A 22,809-nucleotide genomic window follows, 5' to 3' on the forward strand; every position below is an offset into this window, starting at 1 on the left:
ACTCCAGGTTCCTGTACCCCTTTAACCTGCTAATTATTCCACTTGTTAATGATCATGCTCTTCCAATTTTGCAGACAGAATGAGCAGATGTGTCTAAAATGGACACCAGTGTTGCTCAATGGCTGGGGATCTTCCCGAGACTAGGAGGGTGAGATTATGGAAGTGTTTTCCACATGGACTTTGCCTTGATAGCGCTCAATCCTGCCCTCACTTATACCCATGTAAATCCATTAACTTCCACGGCGTTCGTCCCACTGTACCTCTGTGTGAGAGGAGAATCAGGCTCTTGAGCTCTAAGATGCAGGTTCCTCCATCTGCTGTTGCTTCCGTCAGACATACACACTGATAGGGCTGCTCTAGGCTTGGGCTCACTGAGCTAAAATGTAGAATCTGGCAGGGGACTGTATGAAGCCTGAAGGGTTCGATTTAAAATGTGTTTAGGAACTAAGCTCTCCCAGTTCAGCTAACAGGCTCTGGAGGCACACTAACCCTTGCAGGTTATTTTGTTGAACCAAAAGTGCTTTGAGGTGGTGAGGGTAGGATAAGAGCTGGCTGACGCCCACAGGGCCAGCTGTGCAAACAATTCCACACAGTTTTTGAGAACTTGGACAGGAGATTCGCTAGCACAGCGCACCTTGAAGTCAAGGTTCAGGAGGATTTGATGTGAACATTCCACATAGCTCTAATCCTAAAGTATTTGCTTAGATCACTCGTCCAAATGTCTGGATTCCTTGTCCATTGCCGAAGGAGATGCTACCCAAGAAGTAAAGGGGACTGATTGCTTTCTTCCAGCAAACATCCTAATTGTAGATAATATTTTGAAATTGGGCCAGTGTAGCATCTTTCTCTTTTTAAAATATGAACTACACAGAGACTCTTTTCCTACACGCAGTACTTATTAGTGGAGTTGAGATGTCTAGCTTTGAAAGGAGTCTCAGAAATAGCTTGGAGACATTCAATCAGAAATTAATTTATTATCTTTATAGACTATATGTTGAGAGCTTATATCATACTGTACCAAACAACTGGCTATGAGAATCTCTCTCTAGATCTCTTGGATATAGTGAGGTTAAGGGATGGCAGCACTAATAGTTTGGGCTGTCTGCCTTTTCTCCACTCTTGTGGCTTTGTGCTATTGTACAATAAAGCTATTGTATTGATAACACATTGTGACTTTTTTCTTCTATAGTAACACATACACCCCTGACCCCATGAAGAAAATCTCCATAGGGAGCAAAAGGAGAATGGACAGCATTACGGGTACACCTCAGCAACCCTGGCAAACAGTGGGTGGTACATACTCACACAACTCGACTCCTTGAACAAAGGGAATGGCAGAATCAGGTCCAGAAGTCAAGATACTCAAAATGAGGAGCTAATGTTATGCAAGTGATGGGGAAAACTGTCACCAACATCCCTAAAACACAGCTCTGCAAAAGGGCTGTTCAAGTGATGCACGTTGTTTCCACTAGAATGCCTTATTGAGTTATATGGAAAGACTCCAGGAAGACCAGGAAGGAAGATCCAACTAGGGTTGCCAACTATGTAACATTTAAAAACCGGACACTCCAGCAAGAGTACTGGCACCTTCCCTTCCCTGCCCCTACCCCTGAGTACCCGCCCCTGCCCCGCTTCTTCCCCCGAGGCCCTGCTCTTGACCTGCCCCCTCTCCCTAAGCTCCCCCCTTCTGTTTGTTCCTCTTTCCCCCTCCCTCCATCACTCACTGCTTTTCCCCTCTCCACCCCTCCCTGCATGGGTCAGGAGGGACTCCCCTGCAGAGCCGGGGCTGGGAGCTGCAGCCGCCTGATGCAGGTAGAAGGTGGCCCTAGCTGAGAAGGGCTGGCGCGGGTGATGATTTGGTACCTCCCCTGCCTGCGGTGACCGGACTTTGGTGTCTGGTCAGTAGATCTGACCGGACACCATCAGGTCCCCTTTTCCACCAGACTTTCTGATTGAAAACCGGACACCTAGCCACCCTACATCCAACGGCCAGGTACGCAGCACAGCAAAAGCTTCCACTTTCCATCTTCTCATTGCCTTACTTTACAAAACAGAGACGTGGACATTTCTACTGTGGGGCCACATTTGGAGGCATTTCCTTTGGAGCCAGGGAAAGCCATGATGTTTGTCACTGGCCATGGGACTCCAATTTTGTATGATGAGGGAGGCCTTGAAAGTGCTGCTATTTATATCTTTACACAGGCTATTGTTAAGGGTGCAGTACTGCAGCTCCCCAAGGAAGAGTGCATGGTTTTTTTGGTGGTGGCCTTTTTTACTGCTTGGCTAGTAGTAAGGTGGGTATGTGTTTTAACAGTGAAAAATAAAATATATATGTAAAGGGGGTAAAACTTCATAGAGAGGTGGAGGTGGCTGATTGGTTAAAACCAATAAGGGGCGGAGCCAAGGGACTATAAAGTTGGTCTGCAGCCTCAGCAGCTCATTCCAGCCTATGAGTTCAATCCACCTAGAAGTTCGCTTCAGCCTGGGAGTACTCAGGTTTACAGACTCAGCTAGGCCAAGGAGGTTGAGCCATGTTAGGAGCTCAGCCCCGATGAGTGCCTAGATTTAGATCTCAATGTCATCTTAAGGATTTTTGCAAGATGCTTCCTTGCCCCCCATGGTAGGGTGTTTATTTCATGTGACTGTTGCTATTGGAACACTGCAAGTTAAATTAATAAGCTTCATTTATTAAAAGTCCCTTATTTTGATATTTCTTTATTGTGATATTTACAAAGGAGTCCTACCTTCATCTCTCCACTCTACTTAAGAGTCTGGTACCACATTTCCCCTGTTAAAACAGTAGTGTGACACCCAAAGGAGCATATATATATATATATATATAGCCTGTTATTCAGAAGTGCTGAACTGCCCTTGACTTCAAGTTAAGCTGCTAGGTGCTCAGCATTTCTGAACATCAGCCACTTGGGTGTCTAAAACTCAACTCAGGAGTCTAATATGAGGCACCCACTTTTGAAAATCTCAACCTATACATTTTGTACCTTCAGCAGCAGCCCCCGTGGCACAAATTTTAAAAGGATTCATTACTATTACCCTATGATTTGCACTTAAAAAGTCCACTAGAAAATTTGTCTTGCTCTTCTAGGCAGTGGCATGCATCTACGTATACAATGTTTGCATTGCATGCCCCTGAATTCACAAAAAATGTGGTCCAACTGGCAGCCCATGGGGCCATTCTGTCCAGCCCCTGAACGTGCACTGCAGAACAAATTGTGTCCTCTGCAAAGCATGACCTTGCATACACCGTATGCGCAAGGTCACACCGCATGGACGATGCCATTTTATGGAACTTCACTAAAAAGTCTGGACCACCTAAGGCAGTGTTCTCAACCAGGGCTATGCGTACCCCTGAGATTCTGCAGAGGTCTTCCAGGGGGCACAACAACTCATCTAGCTATTTGCCTAGTTTTACAATAGGCTACATAAAAAGCACTAGAGTAAAGTCAGTACAAACTAAAATTTCATACAGACAATGACTTGTTTACACTGCTCTATGTACTATACACTGAAAAGTAAGGACAATATTTATATTTCAATTGATTTATTTTATAATTATACGACAAAAATGAGAAAGTCAGCCATTTTTCAGTAACAGCGTGGCTGTGACACTTCTGTATTTTTATGTCTGATTTTGTAAGCAAGTAGTTTTTAAGTGAGGTGAAACTTGGGCATACGCCAGACAAATCAGACTCCTGTAGGGGGTACAGTAGTCTGGAAAGGTTGAGAGTCACTGACCTAATGCAGGCAAGTGTGGAATTGAAACGTACATGACAGACCAGAGCTAGTGGTGCAAACTCTTCATCAGGATGGAAAGCTTAGTGCAAAAAATTGTTCACTAAAAGTTGCTGCATGTCTTACTAAAAGCACGCCACAGCTTACAGGTCAAAGAGAATTGATATTATACTGTGAATAAAATAGAGCATAGGAACAGACAAGTCTGAGGGCTGCAAAAGAAAGCTAGGAATCAGAGCGATCTGAAGAGAAGTATTGTGCTGGACTGGAATGTCTCCAGGGGAAGGAGAACAGGATAATCTGGAGGACGATGTTAGGAGGAAGATCTTGAGGATGAATGGGACGATCTAAGACAAGGCAGTGTATTAGTAAAAAGTCAGTTTAGAACTTCTGATTCAAGTAACAATTAGTGTTTGCCTTTTATTTAAAAAAAAGTCAACTTGCTTTTAAAAAAAATTATTTTTTCCCCCATAAATGTCTACAGAATAAGGAGAAAAATTCTGCAGAACTTGGCAACATAGGCGCCAACTCCGTGGGTGTTCCAGAAAAAATGGTGAGTGTTGAACACCCACTGGCAGAACCCCTATCAGAACCTCCCCCTCCCCCAGTGCCTCCTGCCTGCCGGCGGGCCCCGCCAATCAGCGCCTCCTCCTCCCTCACCGCGGCTCCTGCCCGCAGCAATCAGCTGTTTTGCAGCGTGCAGGAGGCACTGGGGGAGGGGGAAGGGCGGAAGCGAGGATGAGGAACACTCGGGGGTGGAGTGGGGGCAGGAAGAGGTGGGGCGGGGCAGGAGTGGAAAAAGGCGGAGCCTTGGGGGAAAAGGATAGAGGGAGTCTGATACAAATCCCACTGAAGTGAAAGGAAAGACTCTCACTGACTTCAGTGAACTTTGAATCAGGCCCATAGAATCTTCCATCACTAAGTGGGAGTTGTGCCCCAGTCAGTCCTGATTGATCTGATGAGTGCTTATTTTCCAAACTGAAATGGGTTGATGTTCTCACTCCAGTTCCAAATGGATAGCCACCACATCACAGAAGCTACTACAACTGGCCCTACTGTAGAACCTCAGAGTTATGAACACCTCGTGAATGCAGGTTGTTCGTAAATCTGAGCAAAATTTTATGGTTCTTGTTTCAAAAGTTTACAACTGAACATTGAGTTAATACCGCTTTGAAACTTTATTATGCAAAAGAAAAATGCTTGTAACCATCTTCATTTAAATGAAACAAACACAGAAATTTTTTTTTAGTAGTTTACATTTAACAATGTACTGTATTTGCTTTTTCCCCCCTGCTGCTGCTGCTGCTGCCTGTTTGGGTACTTCCCGATCCAGATGAGGTGGGTGGTTGACAGATCATTTTGTAACCGTGGTGTTCGTAACTCTGAGGTTCAACTGTAATTAGCTCACATGTTGGCTATCTCAGCAGACACACCAAAGACTGAACGGACTTGGTGACTGAACCCAACTCACCCCCTAAGGACATTTGCTTTCAGGTCAGGGTTTAGACAGGTTGGTGGAACTGCATTAAGAAGCTTACTCTGAAGATGCTCGGGCTATATCTGTTATGTCAATAACTCTCGGGAGCACTAACTTCACACACACTCTCTCTCAAATAATATATAAAAAATGTACAGTACTCTTTGGTCTTGATATATTAAGGAAAAGCCTGCTTGTGAATTTCCATAAGGATCAGTTTTTTAAAAAAAGTCTCAGTTCTGATAGCTGTAATTTCATTAGTTTCCCTTCAGGGGAAAAGTTATTTTATTCATACAGGCAAGATCCCAAACCAAGCCCTTTCCAATGTCCTTGCTCTTTCACTCTTACCCCCTGACCACTAAAAAGCATTTAAAAATTACACCTAACTTCTCATTCAACATCTGACTGATCAAACATCTGGTGCCAATTAAAAACTGATGAAAAACACCAGGTTTCCAACTAAGATTTGTAATAACTGATAACTATGAATAGTCAAAGCCAGCTATTAATCACAGGTGGCCCAAAATCAGAAGCATGCAAACTCCTGAAGATTAAGTAAAACATCATTTGCTCATCTTTAAATAATGTAGCACTGCATGAAGACAGCACATGACAATTATTGATTTATCTGAGCACTATTAATCTGTCCCAGCCTGTGCTAAAGTACAGGCTGTTGAAATACCTGGCTGCACTCCTGTCAATGCCATTTTTATTACAATGAGAATTTCATTAGAATCACTTCATGAGAGAACAAGTCATCAGGATTCTGAAGTCTTTTCTAATGTCAATCGACAACTCAGTCAAAAGAAACAATGAAGCCTTTATGCAAACAAAGATCTCTAAGAATTCTTCCCCATCTCACCCTTGCATTCTCTCGCCTCACCCCTCCCACTTGATTAGAGGCAGGAGTTGCTGCAGGGGTTAGAGTCTGTACTCTGACACCTCTCTCATTAAAATATGTTTGTACATGTTCTCAGAAAGCAGGTATGGAGTAACGTGCTGGCAGACATTTGATATTTGTCTTTATATTTTAATCGAAGAGAATCAGAGACATTTTCCAGGGGTAACACTGGGGAGGTGATTTAAACTGTTCAAATTTTTAAAGTTTTATTGGTGGAGATTCTCTAAATATATAGATAGATAGATAAAGACATATCTAGATACAGAGATAGAAATAGATATTGATATGGAATAAATAAATAATTCATAGAAATAAAGATCAATCCAAATGTCAAATAATGATTTGTTTATCATTTACATTTTTTTTTCAAATTAATCCCCAAATATTCTTGTTGTGACCTTGTTGTGTTCTCCTCTTGTGTTCTTATCTGTTCTCCTCTGATGGAGACACATCCTGATTCTACTGAAGTCTATGAGGGTTTTGCCATTGACTTCATTTGGACCAGGATTGAGCCCTGGGAATTTTTCTTTCAAGACCTACTTGTACATAGAATAGTTTAGCTACAGAACTTATAATATTAGAGCTCATCCAACACAGATGTAATTTCCAGACATGTGAATTACCTCAACGGCCTTTAGTCTCCCTCCCTTCATGGGTCTCCTTCACCATTGGGATCTATTGGAGTCTTTTCTTAGTACTGTGACCTAGAAACTATGCCAAGATGTCAAGAATAGGTTCACAATAGGCTGTGACCTATCCCCCAAGAATCTGAACCTATCCCAGTCAAATCAAAGTCAGCAGTAAAAATATTTACTGAAAAATACAGATTTTAACTTGGAATCAATGCACTATTCAGTAATTTATCAGATGCAGAAATAAATATACAAAATGCAACAGAACAATTTTAAAATAATTATTTTAATTACTACTAAGTAGAAATCACCTGCCCCATCCTGCTCCCACTTTAATTATGTAAATGGCAGTTTTGTTATTGATTTCAATAGGAGTACCCCTCCCCCAACCCCCAACCTATTCATAAATCCTGGCTAAAAATGGCAAAAATGCGTAGTATACAAAATAGTATTGTGTGGTATGTCATTTTAATTAAAACAACCTTCCAGCTGGGTATACAGTGTTTGATTTAAGTGGCAATGAGCTAATCCACTGGAACAGAAACTCGCCCTGTGAAATGCATTGTTCCACCAAAAGCACTGACATTTCAAGAAAGCTGTCATCAGGTATTATCCTGCAATTGTGGTTTATATCAAGAGATGAACTCTGTACTCCTCTGTGGCTACTTCCCTTTCTGGGTTGACTCCATTCTTTGTTGATAAAACCACTTCGCTCCACCACAGCAAGCGCCTCGCCTGGACAACAATCTTTTAGAAAACTCGATGTCACATCTAGTATGAAAATAGAATTCAAAATTTTGCAACGCTCACGATACAGCCACACTAAGTGACTAATGCACTGAGACTCCCTGTCTGACTGTTCATCACCAGCATTTGCAAACCAGACAGCAGATCCTTCAGGGAGGAGAGATGCGCTTGGAGAGAATACGTCAGAAAACCGAGAACACACAATTCTCTGCATTCAAAGTGGCATTTGTTTCCTTCATTTCCCTCCCCTCCTGAGCTGTGTCTAAGTCAATTACGGTAAAATTAATGGTTTTGCAAACAATTCTCAATGGGGGGGAAGGCACATCCAATTTTTTTTTTGAACTCTCATGAAAGAACTGACAAAAAGAGTTCCTTGTTATTTCATTGATTGTATGCTTTAGTGCACAGTTATAAGTCTTCAAATGATGAGCATTGCACAGAAACTATCTGTAGATTGAGAGAAGTAATCAATTAAAGGGACATCGTCAAGTAGGTAATCTAGTGGGGAGGGTCCCTGGGATTCTAATAGCTCTAGTCTCCTCATGGTACACACACTTACTGGTAACAGGTTAGGCCTCTGAGTCTTCATTTCACTGCCAAAAGGAAGTTTATATTTTTGTAGAACATGGGGGAAAAAAGTCACTTGTTTCCCCTTGATGCATGTAAAAAGCACAGATCACCCATTTGTGTCCCCTAATGTATGATTTACACGTACGACTTCAGTGGCCACTATTCAACATCCATGTGATATCAATGTGATACATTTCTCTTGCATCCAAGAACATCTAACTTTCCTCTTTCCACTAAACCACCTATGCAGGTTTTATTGGAACGTTCCAAACCCATGATCAGAGTCAACCAGCTGTCATTTAAAACAACAAGGCCGCAAGCTCGGAGCCTGTTGCAAACCACTGGGACAGAGAGGAGGCAGCTCCAGTTGGAATAACTGAAAACCGCACTAAATACTGAATAAAGCAAACAATTTTCCTCCTCCAAATAGGGGCCAGGGAGAAGTCAGGAAAAAGACACACTGTTTGGATTTTTTCAAGCCGCAGGGGTCAGGGCAGCAGTGCAGCACCCTAGAGCTACCTTGCCCCCTCTGAAATGATAGCAGAAGACTGAAGGGACCATGAGAGCTCTTCCAAAAGAGATGTTGGTCCTACACATTAAAATGGGACCCTACAAAAATCTGCCTCCTTACTAGATAGCCACTGTGCTCCCACTGATGCCAATGGCAAAAATCCAATTTGACATCATTGTTACAGGATCAGGCCCTAGAATAAAAAAGTGGAGTCATTTTTTGGGGACGCTGCCAGCTTTAGATACAAGTGTTTCCAGTACAGAGCGGCAATTAGAAGCACACGGAATCTGAGCTCATGGAAACAAAGGAAACTTCAAAAGAGAAGTCAAATTTACAGAATCTCTTATCAAAAACAACTATTTGCTGTGAAGGAGATCAGAAATTCCAGAGAACAAAGTCAGGGTTTCACATATCCACACCCTTGGAGCCCCAGGGGATACTGAAGCACGCAACGGGAAAAAAGCACAGTCCTACACTCCTGAGACTAGAAGTGTCAAACAACCCCATTATCTACATGAGAAGGTATTACAGGATCTCCATAGGTAAGAAACAGAACAACTACTTCGGTGGCAATTGGATCACTCCTCATACTTTTCACTCAATTTTGGGCAGAGCCCAATCATGGGAAAAGATGCATTTTCAGAAAGTCACGAGCATTGGAAAATCAGTATCTAACAATGACTATAGCCTTTCCTGTCACAGCCCCATCACCTGCTGTCACACACAGGCTGGTAGCAGTCAGAGACAGATATGGTCAGCTTCCAGCTACCAGATGCCAGTCAGATTACACTCTCACCATTGCCAGTTACAAACAACGGCCCACACCTGCTGCTGTTAAAGTCAATGGCAAAACTCTCAGCGACTTCACCAGGAGAAGGTTCTGGTCCATTGGCCTGAGGATCTATAGCCAAGTTACAAACATTCCCTTCTGAAATGCTGATTCTGAATAGAAAAAAATAAACCCTTTTTCCTTTTGAAGTCTGGCTTGAAAGGAAAATGACAATCTGCATCTCTGTTGTTGCAGGCTGAGGCTCCTCAGGCTTCAGCGGCTTTTATGTACATTTTAAAGGCATTTAATAGCAGTAAAGTAAGCACAAATCTCTCTAGTATTTTTCCTACTCCTCCCTCCCCACCTCCCAACACACTCATCATATTGGTCTGAGACAGAGACCAGCGCTTGGACACTGAGGTGGTAGGGCTTCTTAGAAATATGGATGGATAGATGGGATAGATTTTTGGATGGATAATGAGGCCAGCTGATAAATATACAGGATAACATCAGGCCAGTTTGGCTCACAACTGTGATCAGACTACCAGATTGGCCTTGTGTGAGGACAATTCGTTTGGCTGATGGCAAATGGAGGCTACGCTACAGATTTTTGGCCAGATCCTTAACTGGTACGTAGCTCCATTGACTTCTGGCCAGAGCAAGCCTCCACAGACAGATGCCTTCTTGCCCTTCACTATTTCATATGGCTGCTCTTACTGGAACTCTGCTAAAAGAAAACATACTTTTCATGGGATCTGACCTTAAAAGTTTGTTATTTTGCTATTTATAATGTACTACTAACTTCCTCCAGCCTTACCTCACTTTGCTGTATCTATGACCCACAGTTTCCATGCTACACGCTATATGACAACACTATTGGAGCTACACTATTGACAGCAGCTAAAGTCCTGCTCCACAGCACCTATCATCCTCAGAGAGAGGACTTACCGCACCATTTACATAGATGGGGCAAGGACAGCACTGCGCTGCTACCTGAAGCAGAAGCAGTAGCCCGGGCTGTTTTTTCTATCTGGCTTCACATTCTGTCCTTGAGGCAGACAAGAAAGCAGTCTCCTCACAGCCCTGGCTCAAGCCTTCTCCCTTTGAGCTACCCTTATGTTTTCCCACTGACTTAAAGGGGAGCAGGATCAAGCCCAAAGTGAGGGAGATACCAGTGGAGCGGAAGCAGAACTGGTCTTTAATATCCCATGGAACCTGTGACTGAGGAGAGGAATGTGATTCTCAGGGGACACCCACACGTGAGAGAGAACCCACAATTCACTAAGTGACTATTTCAGTGGGCTGTGACTGTTCCACTGTCTTATCTCTACCTAGTCCTGTGAGGGTGTGGGGAGGAAAGGGGGAAAAGAAAAGATTAAAAAAAAAAAAAAAAGGTTCAAATGACTCTGTCGTCCCCCCCTCACTAAGGTCCCTCAAAATCCTAAAATCAGCCTTGATCAGGAGCAGAGTGATCCTCTGCTAATTTCCTACATTGCTGGGATTGGCCTGTATCTTTAGGGGCACAGTCCTGATAGTGATATCCTACCTCTCAAAGTGCTCCTCCTTTTGTTGTCGTCTCTAAAAAAGAAAGAGAAGTAGCAAAGCTCTGTCTGGCATGCTGGAGTATCTCTTTTGACAGCGTTTGTCCCCTCCAAAAGGAAGATGAAAGATGGTCAGAAAGGAGAGATTTTCACTAAACAGCACCATCCCTAGCATTCTAAAAGCTTTATCACATTCTTGCAGCAAGACCAGACTCATTGCGCGTATGCCAGATACCTACAGCTCTCAGGTTACTTTGCCAGAATTGTCCTCAGAGGAGCAACATGGATCTGAGGTGCATACACGCACACACACAGACATCCATAACTAATTGTTCTGCTCCCCTTATCTCCATGAGGATAGTGTGAACACTCCAACCCCCCCCCCCACACCCTCACAACTAATTGTTCTGCTCCCTTTATCTCCATGAGGGTAGTCTGAATCTAAATACCTATAGATATAGCACATGTAATTAACAATATTTCTTTACTAACAGTCTCATATTAGTTTAATTTTCTTTCCCCTCCTCTTCTGCCAATTTCTCCAAGAAGGGCTACCTACTTCTGAAAGGCCAATTCAGCCTAGACCAGAACCAGCACAGTCTAACAAGCAACTGCTGGACTCATGCCTGGATTTGAAAACAAAGCCCCACTTTGGAAGATGGGGAGCTATGGGCTTTGAGGGATGCTTTCTAGATCACATGCATGCTTACATTCTAGATTACTAATGTGATCCTATTTTGGAGCAGGATAGAGAAGGCTATTAGCATCTGTACCTCGGAGACTCTACAGTGGAACGTAAGGTTTTACCATGACTCCTGTGCAGCACAATTTTTGAACAGATTTTTTTTTTAATCACTAGAAGGCCATCAACTTCAAATAAGGGGCCGGTGCCCGTACATCACAACCCCTCGACTAAAAGCCCCCTACTTTAAAGTAACACCCTTTTATCAAGAGGACATCCCAGACATGGCAAAGTCATTGCGTTTAAGGCCAGAAGGGACCACCAGATCATCTAGTCTGAGCGCCTGTACACTCTGAGGGCAATCTTCACACCGAGCCAACAACCAGAATCAGACCAAAGGGTTACAGGTCTCAGGAGACTAAACTATTGTGCGCCACAGTCGGAGAACAGGAGGAACCAAGGTGCGCCAATGCAAAGGTCAGTTGTCTCCTGTATACCAGGAGACTGGCACGGCTGTGTAATAATAGTGCCTCTTACTAGCGCTGTGTCCATCTCTGCTTAGTTCTGTGTACCCATAAGGCAGCTGTTACAAGTGGTGACACAGCATTAAGGATTGGGGGGTTTCTGAGTCATAGAAAACACATACAGGGGCAAATGTTTCAGAGAAAGGAGGTAAGCGTTTCAATCAATCAATGAGTCTGGCTGGGTGATCCTGGAAACGGTGAAGAACACAGGCTGGTGTTCAGATAGACCCACTCTGATTACCCACAATCCATGTGTCTGAACTGTACAGTTAGAACAAGGTTGTCAGGGGAAGGAACAGCAACTGCAAAAACAGGCCCTGGGGAGAGCTGCTGAGCACCTTGGACAATGAATGGATAAACTGGGGACTTTGTTAAAAGTTAGTAAGTCTCTCCCACTTTCTTGACACCCTGCTACCCTAAACTTGGGGAGAGCAGACACATGTTCATCGTTCCACCAGGGAGGTGACCGGCCACATGTTTGGAGGTACTGAAACATGGCAATTACCGCTGTGGCAGCTTCAATATTATAACACCACTTAGTATTTACCCACTTCAAAATATATATCCAGCTTCAATATTATAACACCACTTAGTATTTACCTAGTGCTCTTCATGCGAGGATCTCAAAGCACTTTACAAAAGGGGCTGTGTATCATTATACAGATGGGGATTATACAGATTATACAAATGGGGAAACTGAAAGTCAGGCTACTTATCTCTGCCCAAAGATAATGAGCACCCAATCGCCCATTAAAATGAGCGGGAACCGAGAGTATTCTCCGCCTCTGAAAACGAGGCCGTAAAGTGACACGTCCAAGCTCACAAGGTGAATAGATGGCCAACTTGTGAAGGCACACTGTCAGCCATTGCTTTGTACAAGTCTATGCCAGTCTTTCCATTCAGTAATTAGCAGCTTGGTGTGCATTAAACGAGCCAAAGTTTCCACCCTTTCAGATTAAAATTCTAGAAGAAACAGCTGCCAGGCTCACACAAATAGGATCCTTTTAAAGTCTGCTGCTCTGTGTAATCATTTGAGTCATCATTTTGCATCTTCTTCACACAAACAGGTGGTAATGAGCCCATGAGAACATTGTGAGTGAGCTGTAAGCATTATCCAGCACATCAGTCAAGAGACTGAAAAGACATGAACTGTATTTTCAAAACATCTTTCAAAGATCAGAACCCCTCAGCAATATTCCAGGCAATCGTGATGTTGAGTTTCATCAATAGTGTCGGAAACCTGCATTGCCGCAGCCCAGACAATACCTATTTTGTGGACAGAGACAAGACTTTGGTGTCTACTGCTGTCAAGCTTGTTCCTTGCACCAGAACTTTAAAAAAAAAAATCCCAAAGCCACCAGGTTAAAGTTAAAAAGGGTGAATTATTATTAGGTGTAATCACCCTACAGCATGAAGACTCATGTTGGCTCAGGAGAAGAACACAGACCAGTCACCATGCTGTTCAGTACAAGAAAGCAACTGGGTTTTATTTTAATTGCCATTAAAATAGAGCAAAATGAATCACAAGTTCAGTTCCCAGTAGCAACAGTTGGCAAGGAATCACGATCATCATTTTGAAAAGGCCCTTAACGAGTTTCAATTTGAACTAACTTTCCAGACATCTGGAGACCATTGGCTCCATCTCCCCATCACTTCAGCCAATCAGCTTCCTCCACCTTTCCATGTTTAAGAATATACAGTAGTTCTGTTGATTCCACCTCTTCCTACAAAAGGAGTAGATAATCAAAACCACTTAACCATGTAACATTTGCATTTCTCTATTATTTTCTATGAATCTGATGCAGTTAGCTCCAGCTGTGCAATTTCAGATCTTTTGAAAAAGAAACTCATTGACATCCTACCATAAGGGGAAGATGTGAGACATATGTTCATGTTTGTCTACGATATTTGTATTATTTATCGAGCGCCACTGATGTGTATGCTATTTTGCCTTTTAAAAAACCGGCAGTTTCTTGTCCTTAGGTGTTTACCATATAAATTAATATATGTGAAAAAAGAGATGTGAAAAAAATAGGATGAAAAAACGGTGTGGGGTGGGTGGAAATGTAAGCCCACCCCAATCAATCCTGTTTGAATTTGTCAAAACAAATACAGACGCTACAGCACAACTAATTCCTGGCATGTGTCTGGCAAGAGAACACCAACAGTATTGGGAAATGGCAGGCAAAGAACCACCAGAATCCTACAGCTCATTTCTAGAGGGTGGGGATAGAGCAGCCGGCACTTTCCCCGACATGGTTGGCCTGGTACCAGCATCCACTCTCCAAGGACAATCCCGTGTAGCTCTCCTGTGTAGCAGACATATCATCACCTTGCAATGCAGTCTTGGTTTAGCTTTGCCAAACACCCACAGGGCGGGGAGTTTCCACAGCACAGAGAGGAGTTGTAGAATATGAAATAAAGCTTGGCATAAACTTTTTGCAAATGGTCTCATTGCTGACAAGAGATGAAGCACCTTGAATATCTCACTACAATCCTCTGCCTGTCCACCAGAGGAACCCAGACCACATGAGGGCCATCTGCCAGGGCCTGGAACGGAGGTGATATCATGGAGGTGGTTCCAATCCTTGAGAGCTAATTGTCCCCCAGAACATACAAACCATTCAAGTCCTGCCTTTAAATACCAACAGATAAATACAATGGAACGGCATGGGCTTTATGTGCTGGGATCTGCAAGAGAGGCGACAGAGAAATGAAATGTCACTTGCTGCCATGTTATATACTGACTGTACCCTCCTGAATGTTTGTGGAAAATTTCACCTCAGTTGTTCTTGAAAGTGTAACACCAGCTTTTAAAGAGGGGAGTGAGTTCTTGATTGTAGAGATTACAAAAGGGCTCTAATACTGCTGGAATCTTTATGTAATAGGCACCCTTGGGACAGAACAGCAGTACAGCCTGTACTCATGTTTTACACTCATAAGAATGGCCATATGGGGTCAGAGTGATGGTCCATCTAGCCCATTATCCTGTATCTGACAGTGGCCAGTAGCAGAGTTGTAGGAGAGCATTCAGAACAGGGCAGCTGGAGTGATCCACCCCATCTTCCCTTTCCAGCTTCTGACAATCAGAGGTTTAGGGTTGCATCTCTGACTATTCTGGCTAATAGCCATTGATGAGCCTACCTGCCAAGAACTTATCTAGTTCTTTTTTAAACCCATATTTTTAAACCCACTTTTTGCCTTCACAACATCCCCTGGCAATGAGTTCCACAGGTTAATTGTGCATTGTGTGTAAAAGTACTTCCTCTTGTTTGTATTAAACCTGCAGCCTATTTATTTCATCGGCTGACCCGTTTTTTGCACTGTGGAAAAGGGTAAATAACACTTCTCTCCATTTTTTCCACACTGTTCATGATTTTATAAACCTCTGTCATGTCCTCCTTTAGCCATCTCTTTTCTAAGCTGAACAGCCCTAATCTTTTTAGTTTCTCCTTGTATTGAAGCTGTTCCATACCCTTGATCATCTTTGTTGCCCTTCTCTGAACCTTTCCTTGTTCCACTATATCCTTTTTTTGAGATGGGGTGACCAGAACTGAACACAGCATTCAAGGTGTGGGCCTATCATGGATTTATATAATGGCATTATAATATTTTCTGTCTTATTGTCTATCCCTTCCCTAATAGATCCTAACAATCCTTTAAGCCTTTTTGACCGCTGCTGTGAACCAAGCAGAAGTTTTCAGAGAACTCTCTCCAGTAACTCCAAGATCTTTTTCTTGAGTGGTAACAGATAATTTTGAACCTAATCACAGATGTGCCTGTGTGGCTACAGGAGCTGTAAAAATCAGTTATTTAAAGCAACAAGCAGCTGCACAGCAGTCTGGTCAGCCAGCACAGCTCCAAGTAACGGCTGGCTCGTTTGAGGCAGCTGATGCGTTGGGAGAGGGTACACAAGAACTCGGAGTTTGCAGATGTAGGCTGGCGGCTTGGGTTTATTTCTTAAACAATGTTTCACAGAAATGTAATAACAGATCTAAATGGCACAATGATGGCTTTACAGTGAAAATAGAAAAACTGCACTAGGAGAGAAACCTACCTCAGTGAGGAGGGACCTACGCAAAGGTCAAGTCAAAGCTATGACACAATGCTCAGACAAGGTGTGTGCTGCTGGTTATAGAGAAGAGATCCCTTAGGGAGAGAACTTGTTCTGGTTTCTTACTGGTTTTTGTTATACATTCAGACAGCACCTAGCATAATGGGGCCCTGGCCTCGAATTGCTACCGCAATACAAACAAACAATGATGGTATTTTGATCTGTCTCAAAAGTGAGGTTATCAGAAATCCTACACCGAGATGGGAGAACAGCCAATGCAAAGGAAATGAAATTTTGACCTCTCTTGAATGTTATAATGTGAGAGGCAACAATGCCACCCAATGCTCAATGAAGTGATCATCTTCACTGGTAACTTTTCTGGTTACAGGCAACATGCAAGCTATTGAGGCAAGCCTGCCTTTACTGTCTCCACAGGGAAACTCAGAATTCTGGGGAGATGACCAGTGGGGAGCTGGGAAAAAGAAAGACTGCTCTTATAGTTTGGCAGCATGAGAAAATCCCTCACAAACTCCACTCTGGACACCGAACACTATTCCCCGATCCTACTTCATCCACAGGCATGCTTGCACCCCGTCCGACACGCAGACTGCAAGCTTTCTGAAGGAAAGACTGTCTTTTCCATTACCTGTCTGCAAAGCACCTAGCCCAATGGCCCCTGATCTTTGACTGAAGTTCCTAGGCACTACCATAATACAAATAATAATCATCATCCCCCACTGGAATAGTCCTGTTCCTTGCATTGTGTATCTCTGCTGTTAGTTTCTACACTTTTTCATACAGCTGTTTATCTTTTACTTGTTTAAATCTAACTTTCTAATTTTGCTTCCTTTTCCCCACATTATCAACATTATTTGTCCATACTGAGATTTGTTTTTAATTAATTTCCCCATTCCCCTGCATCATCAGGCCAAGAATGGTAAGCACTAGGAACAAGTGTTGTGCCTCTGAGCGGCAACTGGCAGCCTTTGCCTAAGTCTTCCAAACACAATACTTCCACCTGTTCAAATGAAGCTCTCTCTGAGTCACAGCAAATGCTATTTTGGGGCAGTTGCCAACCCCATAATGAAAGAATGAAAGAAAAGAATCTTAGATAGAAGTGAGATATTTCTTCTCCCTTTCACTGGCATGCAAGCTACCATCCAGGCTTTCAAATACTTGTAATGCCTTAATAGTGGTAAGTGGGACCTCTCTCATATTGTACAAGCCCTATCTTACAATAAAGGAGGGAGTGCTTGTGAAGGGTGCCTGGCTGACAGTCATGAAGAATCAAATTCTCTATCCACAGACCAGATATAAAGCTGGAAGCAGGAGTGCAAAGCTTCTTCACACGGCACATTAATATGCACTAGCTCTGAAAGAGGACTACCAGTCTTCACTTCCGTTAAGCCCTTCATCTATCCGCTGACACTGCTAACAAGCGTATCCGCTGTGCATGTTGCATGCACACGCCGTCCACTGGCCAATGGACTGAGACCTCCAAAATCATTTTACAGAAGCCGCTGAACAGATGATAAGTTTTCTATCACTATCAAGGTGGAGCCATGTTTGCACCAATAACCAAGGAATGAAAAGCTTCAGATCCCATTGCTATGGTTCAAAGTTTGTCTCAGTGATTATTCCTTAAAACCAAGGGTGATTTACAGTGACTGTAGGAGAAATAATGATTATGCCATTTTCTGACAGGCTACTTGCTCCCATCAGACTTCTTATCTCCACTGGTATGTGCAAGCAGCTTCTATTCCACTTGCATCCCAGCTGAACCTGCCCATGTACCTTTCAATCACAGCTAGAGTGGCTGCACACAGAGCCTGCTGGGAGACAAATGGCACAGGAACTGGCTGAAGTGTTGGGCGGATATGAAGTCTGGCAGCTGGTGGCAAGAGAAGAAATGCAACGTTGGCAAAATGGGGAGGCAGCAGTCATTAGAAATTACAGAATCCTGCCTGTCGTGCAGTCAGAGACAGTCTCTCTCTCGCTCCTTCCCATCACAAAGCTCCTCGGAGAGTCCAGTCTGAAAAGCACTTCGCTTTCCCCAGCATTGTTTGCATTGCATTTTAAGAGAAGGCCTTGTAACAGCTGTAATGAGGATGAAGGATACAAAGATGATATATACTGGTATTGCAAGAGCAGACAAAACAAGTCAAAACCAAGAAGAAGAGAGAGGGTCTCGTTCTAAGGGCTCCATCTTGCAATGAATTTCAGGTAGGGCCAGGTCCACTCTTGTGCAGCAGCTTGCAAGTCAGAGGCCAAAAGAGACTGCCAACTCAAAGAATACATACAAGTAAACTTTCTACTATTACTATTCACTATGTTGTTACTGATCACCTAATTAGATGTTCACCTTACTGAGGAAAACTATGCATTGTGCACACTTAGAATACTCTTATTGTCACTTATAACGTCACTGCTCTTTAACAATTATTTTTCAAACTTAAATGATGATTATTCAGTGAGGACTAGCCACATGATAAAACTTCAGTTTAACAGAAATCAGCAGCTTTTGTTGTTTTGAGTGCAAAAAAAAGTCAAAACAATTTCTTAAAAGTACAAAAAATATTAGTTTACACTAGGGCTGTCAAGCGATTAAAAAACTTAACCGCGATTAATCGCATTGTTAAACAATAATAGAATACCATTTATTTAAATATTTTTGGATGTTTTCTACATTTTCAAATATATTGATTTCAATTATAACATCCATGCTGATGACGGGCTCTGCTCGATAACAATCCAAAGCAGTGCCGACCAACACATGTTCATTTTTATCATCTGAGTCAGATGCCACCAGCAGAAGGTTGATTTTCTTTTTTGGTGGTTTAGGTTCTGTAGTTTCCGCATCGGAGTGTTGCTCTTTTAAGACTTCTGAAAGCATGCTCCATATCTTGTCCCTCTCAGATTTTGGAAGGCACTTCAGATTCTTAAACCTTGGGTTGAGGGCTGTAGCTATCTTTAGAAATCTCACACTGGTACCTTCTTTGGGTTTTGTCAAATCTGCAGCAAAAGTATTCTTAAAATGAACAACACGTGCTGAGTCATCATCTGAGACTGCTATAACATGAAATATATGGCAGAATGCGGATAAAATAGGCACTAAAGTTTTGCATTGTTTTATTTTTGAGTGCAGTTATGGAACAAAAAAAAAATCTACATTTGTAAGTTGCAATTTCACAATAAAGAGATTGCTCTACAGTACTTGTATGAAGTGAATTGAAAAATACTGTTTCTTTTATCATTTTTACAGTGCAAATATTTGTAATAAAAAATAATATAAAGTGAGCAGTGTACACTTTGTATTCTTCATTGTAACTGAAATCAATATATTTGAAAATGTAGAAAAAATCCAAAAATATTTAATAAATTTCAAATGGTATTCTATTGTTTAACTGCGATTAATTGCAATTAATTTTTTTTGAGTTAATCGCATGAGTTAACTGCAATTTAGCGACAGCCCTAGTTTATACTTGTCTAACTCAAACTGGTTCAGTGGGTTTTCTGTAGAGTTTCTGAGCAAAACATCCACAGCTGGTTTGAGACCAAGCATGAAATTTCAGGTCAAACATTATTTTTAAAGAAAGTTCTTGGCTGTAAAGGTTTTTGTTCTCAACCTTTAATCCTAGAAAAATCCCTATCATCATAAAAACAAAGCAACATAAAACATTTGTCAAATTAAAATGCTGGTTGAAAAACTTGTTCAGATTAAATGGGATACTCTAAAAGGCCAATAATCTGAACTGCTCTTTATCTTTGGTTAATGGGGAATCCAGCAGATCACCTGGAATTGGGAATAAATTGAAAGAATCCAATAATTTTCAGGTTAAACTTGCACCCTGTCAGCAAGTTATTAAAAAAACAAACACATCAATACTCTGACAAAAAGTATTGATGATTATGTACAGTTCTATGGGCCAGATTCTCCACTGCTTTATCCCTTATGCAGTCATTTACTCCTGTGCAAAGAGTGCAAAACACTGCATTTTACATCGACTGAACACACTGTAAATGCTCATGCAAGGTGAAAAGCAGTGGTGAACCAGGCCGTATGTTCTCTACATAACTACTGGCTAACAAGACATTTGCTAAGCAAAACTTACGTGTCAGCAGTCCAGTCTCCACCTCCCTGTTCCTTCAGTGGTGCTACTAGAACTATGCAGAAAATTCCTGAAGAAACAGGTGAAACCTGCCAATTTGTGGGTTTAATTACAAACTGAACACTTGGGCTGGATTTGCTGAGGTTTTTGAGCTGTTCAGCAAACTGGACCAGTTTTAGAAGTTTCATATGGATGCTATTTATAAAATAATAATAATAATAATCATATTTTAAAAAACAGTGGGTTTGATGAGTTTTGTTTTGAGGACAAATCATCCAGGCAGAAGGAATTTGGATCTGGAGAAGGAACTGAGAGTGAAGGAAGAGGCAGTGCTACCTTCTCTGGAAGTTCATACTTTTACCAGCTGATCAGAAAGATGGTCATTTTTCACACAGTTTATCTGTACCTTGTTTGATAAAGTGCTGCTGAAATGATTAAGAGAACTCAGAAGCATGGCAGTGGAATCAAACACTCTAAGAGTTTAAAATCCACATTGTACATATGAGAGTGGGTAAAAACCGATATACATCAATATAATACAAAATGATATTCCATTTCAAAAACCACTGGTGCTGAAAATGAATCAATTTATGAACAGCTATGGCTGCGTTTATGCAAGGAAAAGAGAATGGGGCAACTCCAGGGACAAGGAAAAGGAAAAAGAAAACTTGTCAGCCACTCACCTTATCCCCTCAGACCCACTAACCAGGGCTAAAGTTAGATTCGAGTGCATAAAGCTGAAACACTCAGCAATTCAAAGGATTTATGAAAAAATATTTTACTTCTGTCTCTTTTAACGTATACCATTTCCCTCTTTTATCTGCTGTAAGTGCCACGAGACTGTGATGTTAATAAGATGTGCAAAGGCTTTTGTGTAGCTGAACAGTTTTATAGTAACGCATTGATAAATGAAAGGATTTGTCACTGTTAGCACATTAACATGTCTCTCTGAGATCCAAGTCTGGACTAGCTGTAACAAATAATGCTGTCCTCTTCCAGGCATTTTCTTTCCAGGAAATTAATTGGTATTTCAATTTTTGCATTCATAGTTTAGTCACACCCCGATCCTTATCCTGCCAATTGCCATCTTCACATGAAGTATGCAAATAATTTTATAAAATGGATTTTCAAGGTTTCATCTGTAAAAAGCCTGAATACCTTGCCCGAGTATGATAGCCTCCCTCCTGCTCTGAAAGGTTCCTCTTGTACCAGAGGATGCATACAATTTTATCCTACAAAAACGTCACATTCAATAGCATTAATTTACATGTGTAGAGCACCTTCAACCCCAAAGACCCCAATGCACTTTACAAACTCACCCTCTCTGTACACACAGACACACACACACTGTATAAATACATACTGCTATATATACAGACATAAGAATCACCCACCACTGACATGCACCTCTTGCACGCATTCCCAGCACGTTCTTTGCAAGTCAGTTTTCCATGCCTTACATCATATCACCACCAAGGAGGAAAATAACACAATGTGATGTAAAGGCATGGCAATATCCTTGCCAGGAAAGTCCTGGGAATATATACAAGCAACCGAACAGCTAGACAATCTGGATGACTAGAGCTTCCCCGGCAGCATGCCACATAGGTTAAACTGATGTAAAGTTTGATTTGCGGTGAGTTGCACCTCCATTCTCCTGCTCTGTCAGTGTTTATAACGGCCCCAGCTTGCTATTTGGCAGATGACCCTCAGGCAATTGTTTATACAAGCAAAGGATGTTCATTATCAACAACCCTGCCTGCCTAGTAATGATGAAGGTTTAAGAAAAACAGCACAACAACCCAGTGCTCATCAACAATAAATAGGGTCCTGTAAATGTTAGGTGGGGAAGGATGCCAGGGTGGACACAGAGGAGATTTGTCTCATGACCTACCTGAGAGACCTTTCTGACAACATCACTGCCCACGCTAAGCCCCTGCACATAGGAGCGCACTGCGATGAAAGCTCTCGTCGCCTTCAGCTTCAGGTCCCTCGGAACTTCTCCAAAGGGCTTGTGCTGCTCGGAGTGTTTCCCCATGCAGTCCAGGTACTCGTCAGTGATGTGGTACTGGGGATTCATCAGCTTGAAGAGGCGCTCCAGCAGGCGCGTCCAGAACTCGTTGAGGGCCTCTTCCAGGTTGATGTTGGAGCCCCGGTAATAGCGCCGCAGCTCGCTGTACAAGTCCTTGAAGAGCTTGACGTTCTGGCTGTACAGCTCTCCATACGTGCTAGGAAAAGTGTCATAGAGGGCCTTCTCTGACTTGTTCAACAAATCCTGGAAATAACCTGCAAAGAGAGGGAAAAGAGGAGGGTGACAAGATCAGCAGGAGAACTAGAAATCTCTAACAGGCCAGTCTAAAGACACCTACTTGGTTGCACCACTCAGGAGGCTGAGAAAGAGGAGCCAAGGTCAGCCTTTCCTCTTATCTTCTGACTGAATTTCTCTTCTACCCACAATTTTAGGTCTTGAGCTGTTGCTAAAAGGACAGAGCAGGATATGCTCCACATAGAGTGGTCTGCTGCCACCTTGCTCCTTCCCTCC

At 42.4% G+C, this 22,809-nt stretch overlaps 1 protein-coding gene across 1 annotated transcript in view; it reads right to left on the reverse strand.

Annotated features, from left to right (window-relative positions):
* The window catches only part of GPC1 (glypican 1), a gene marked incomplete at its 5' end in the record, with an annotated part of 59,369 nt that extends 36,791 nt beyond the window's left edge, over nt 1-22,578 (reverse strand). Inside the window, one exon of the mRNA XM_026649883.1 lies at nt 22,162-22,578. Within this exon, the coding sequence (XP_026505668.1) occupies nt 22,162-22,578 (417 nt within the window). The remainder of the gene's footprint in view (nt 1-22,161) is intronic.
* Nucleotides 22,579-22,809: the final 231 nt, after the last annotated feature.

The sequence above is a fragment of the Terrapene carolina genome, unplaced genomic scaffold (genome assembly GCF_002925995.2).
Source record: "Terrapene carolina triunguis isolate 2854851 unplaced genomic scaffold, T_m_triunguis-2.0 Scaffold88, whole genome shotgun sequence".
NCBI classification, from domain to species: domain Eukaryota; kingdom Metazoa; phylum Chordata; order Testudines; family Emydidae; genus Terrapene; species Terrapene triunguis.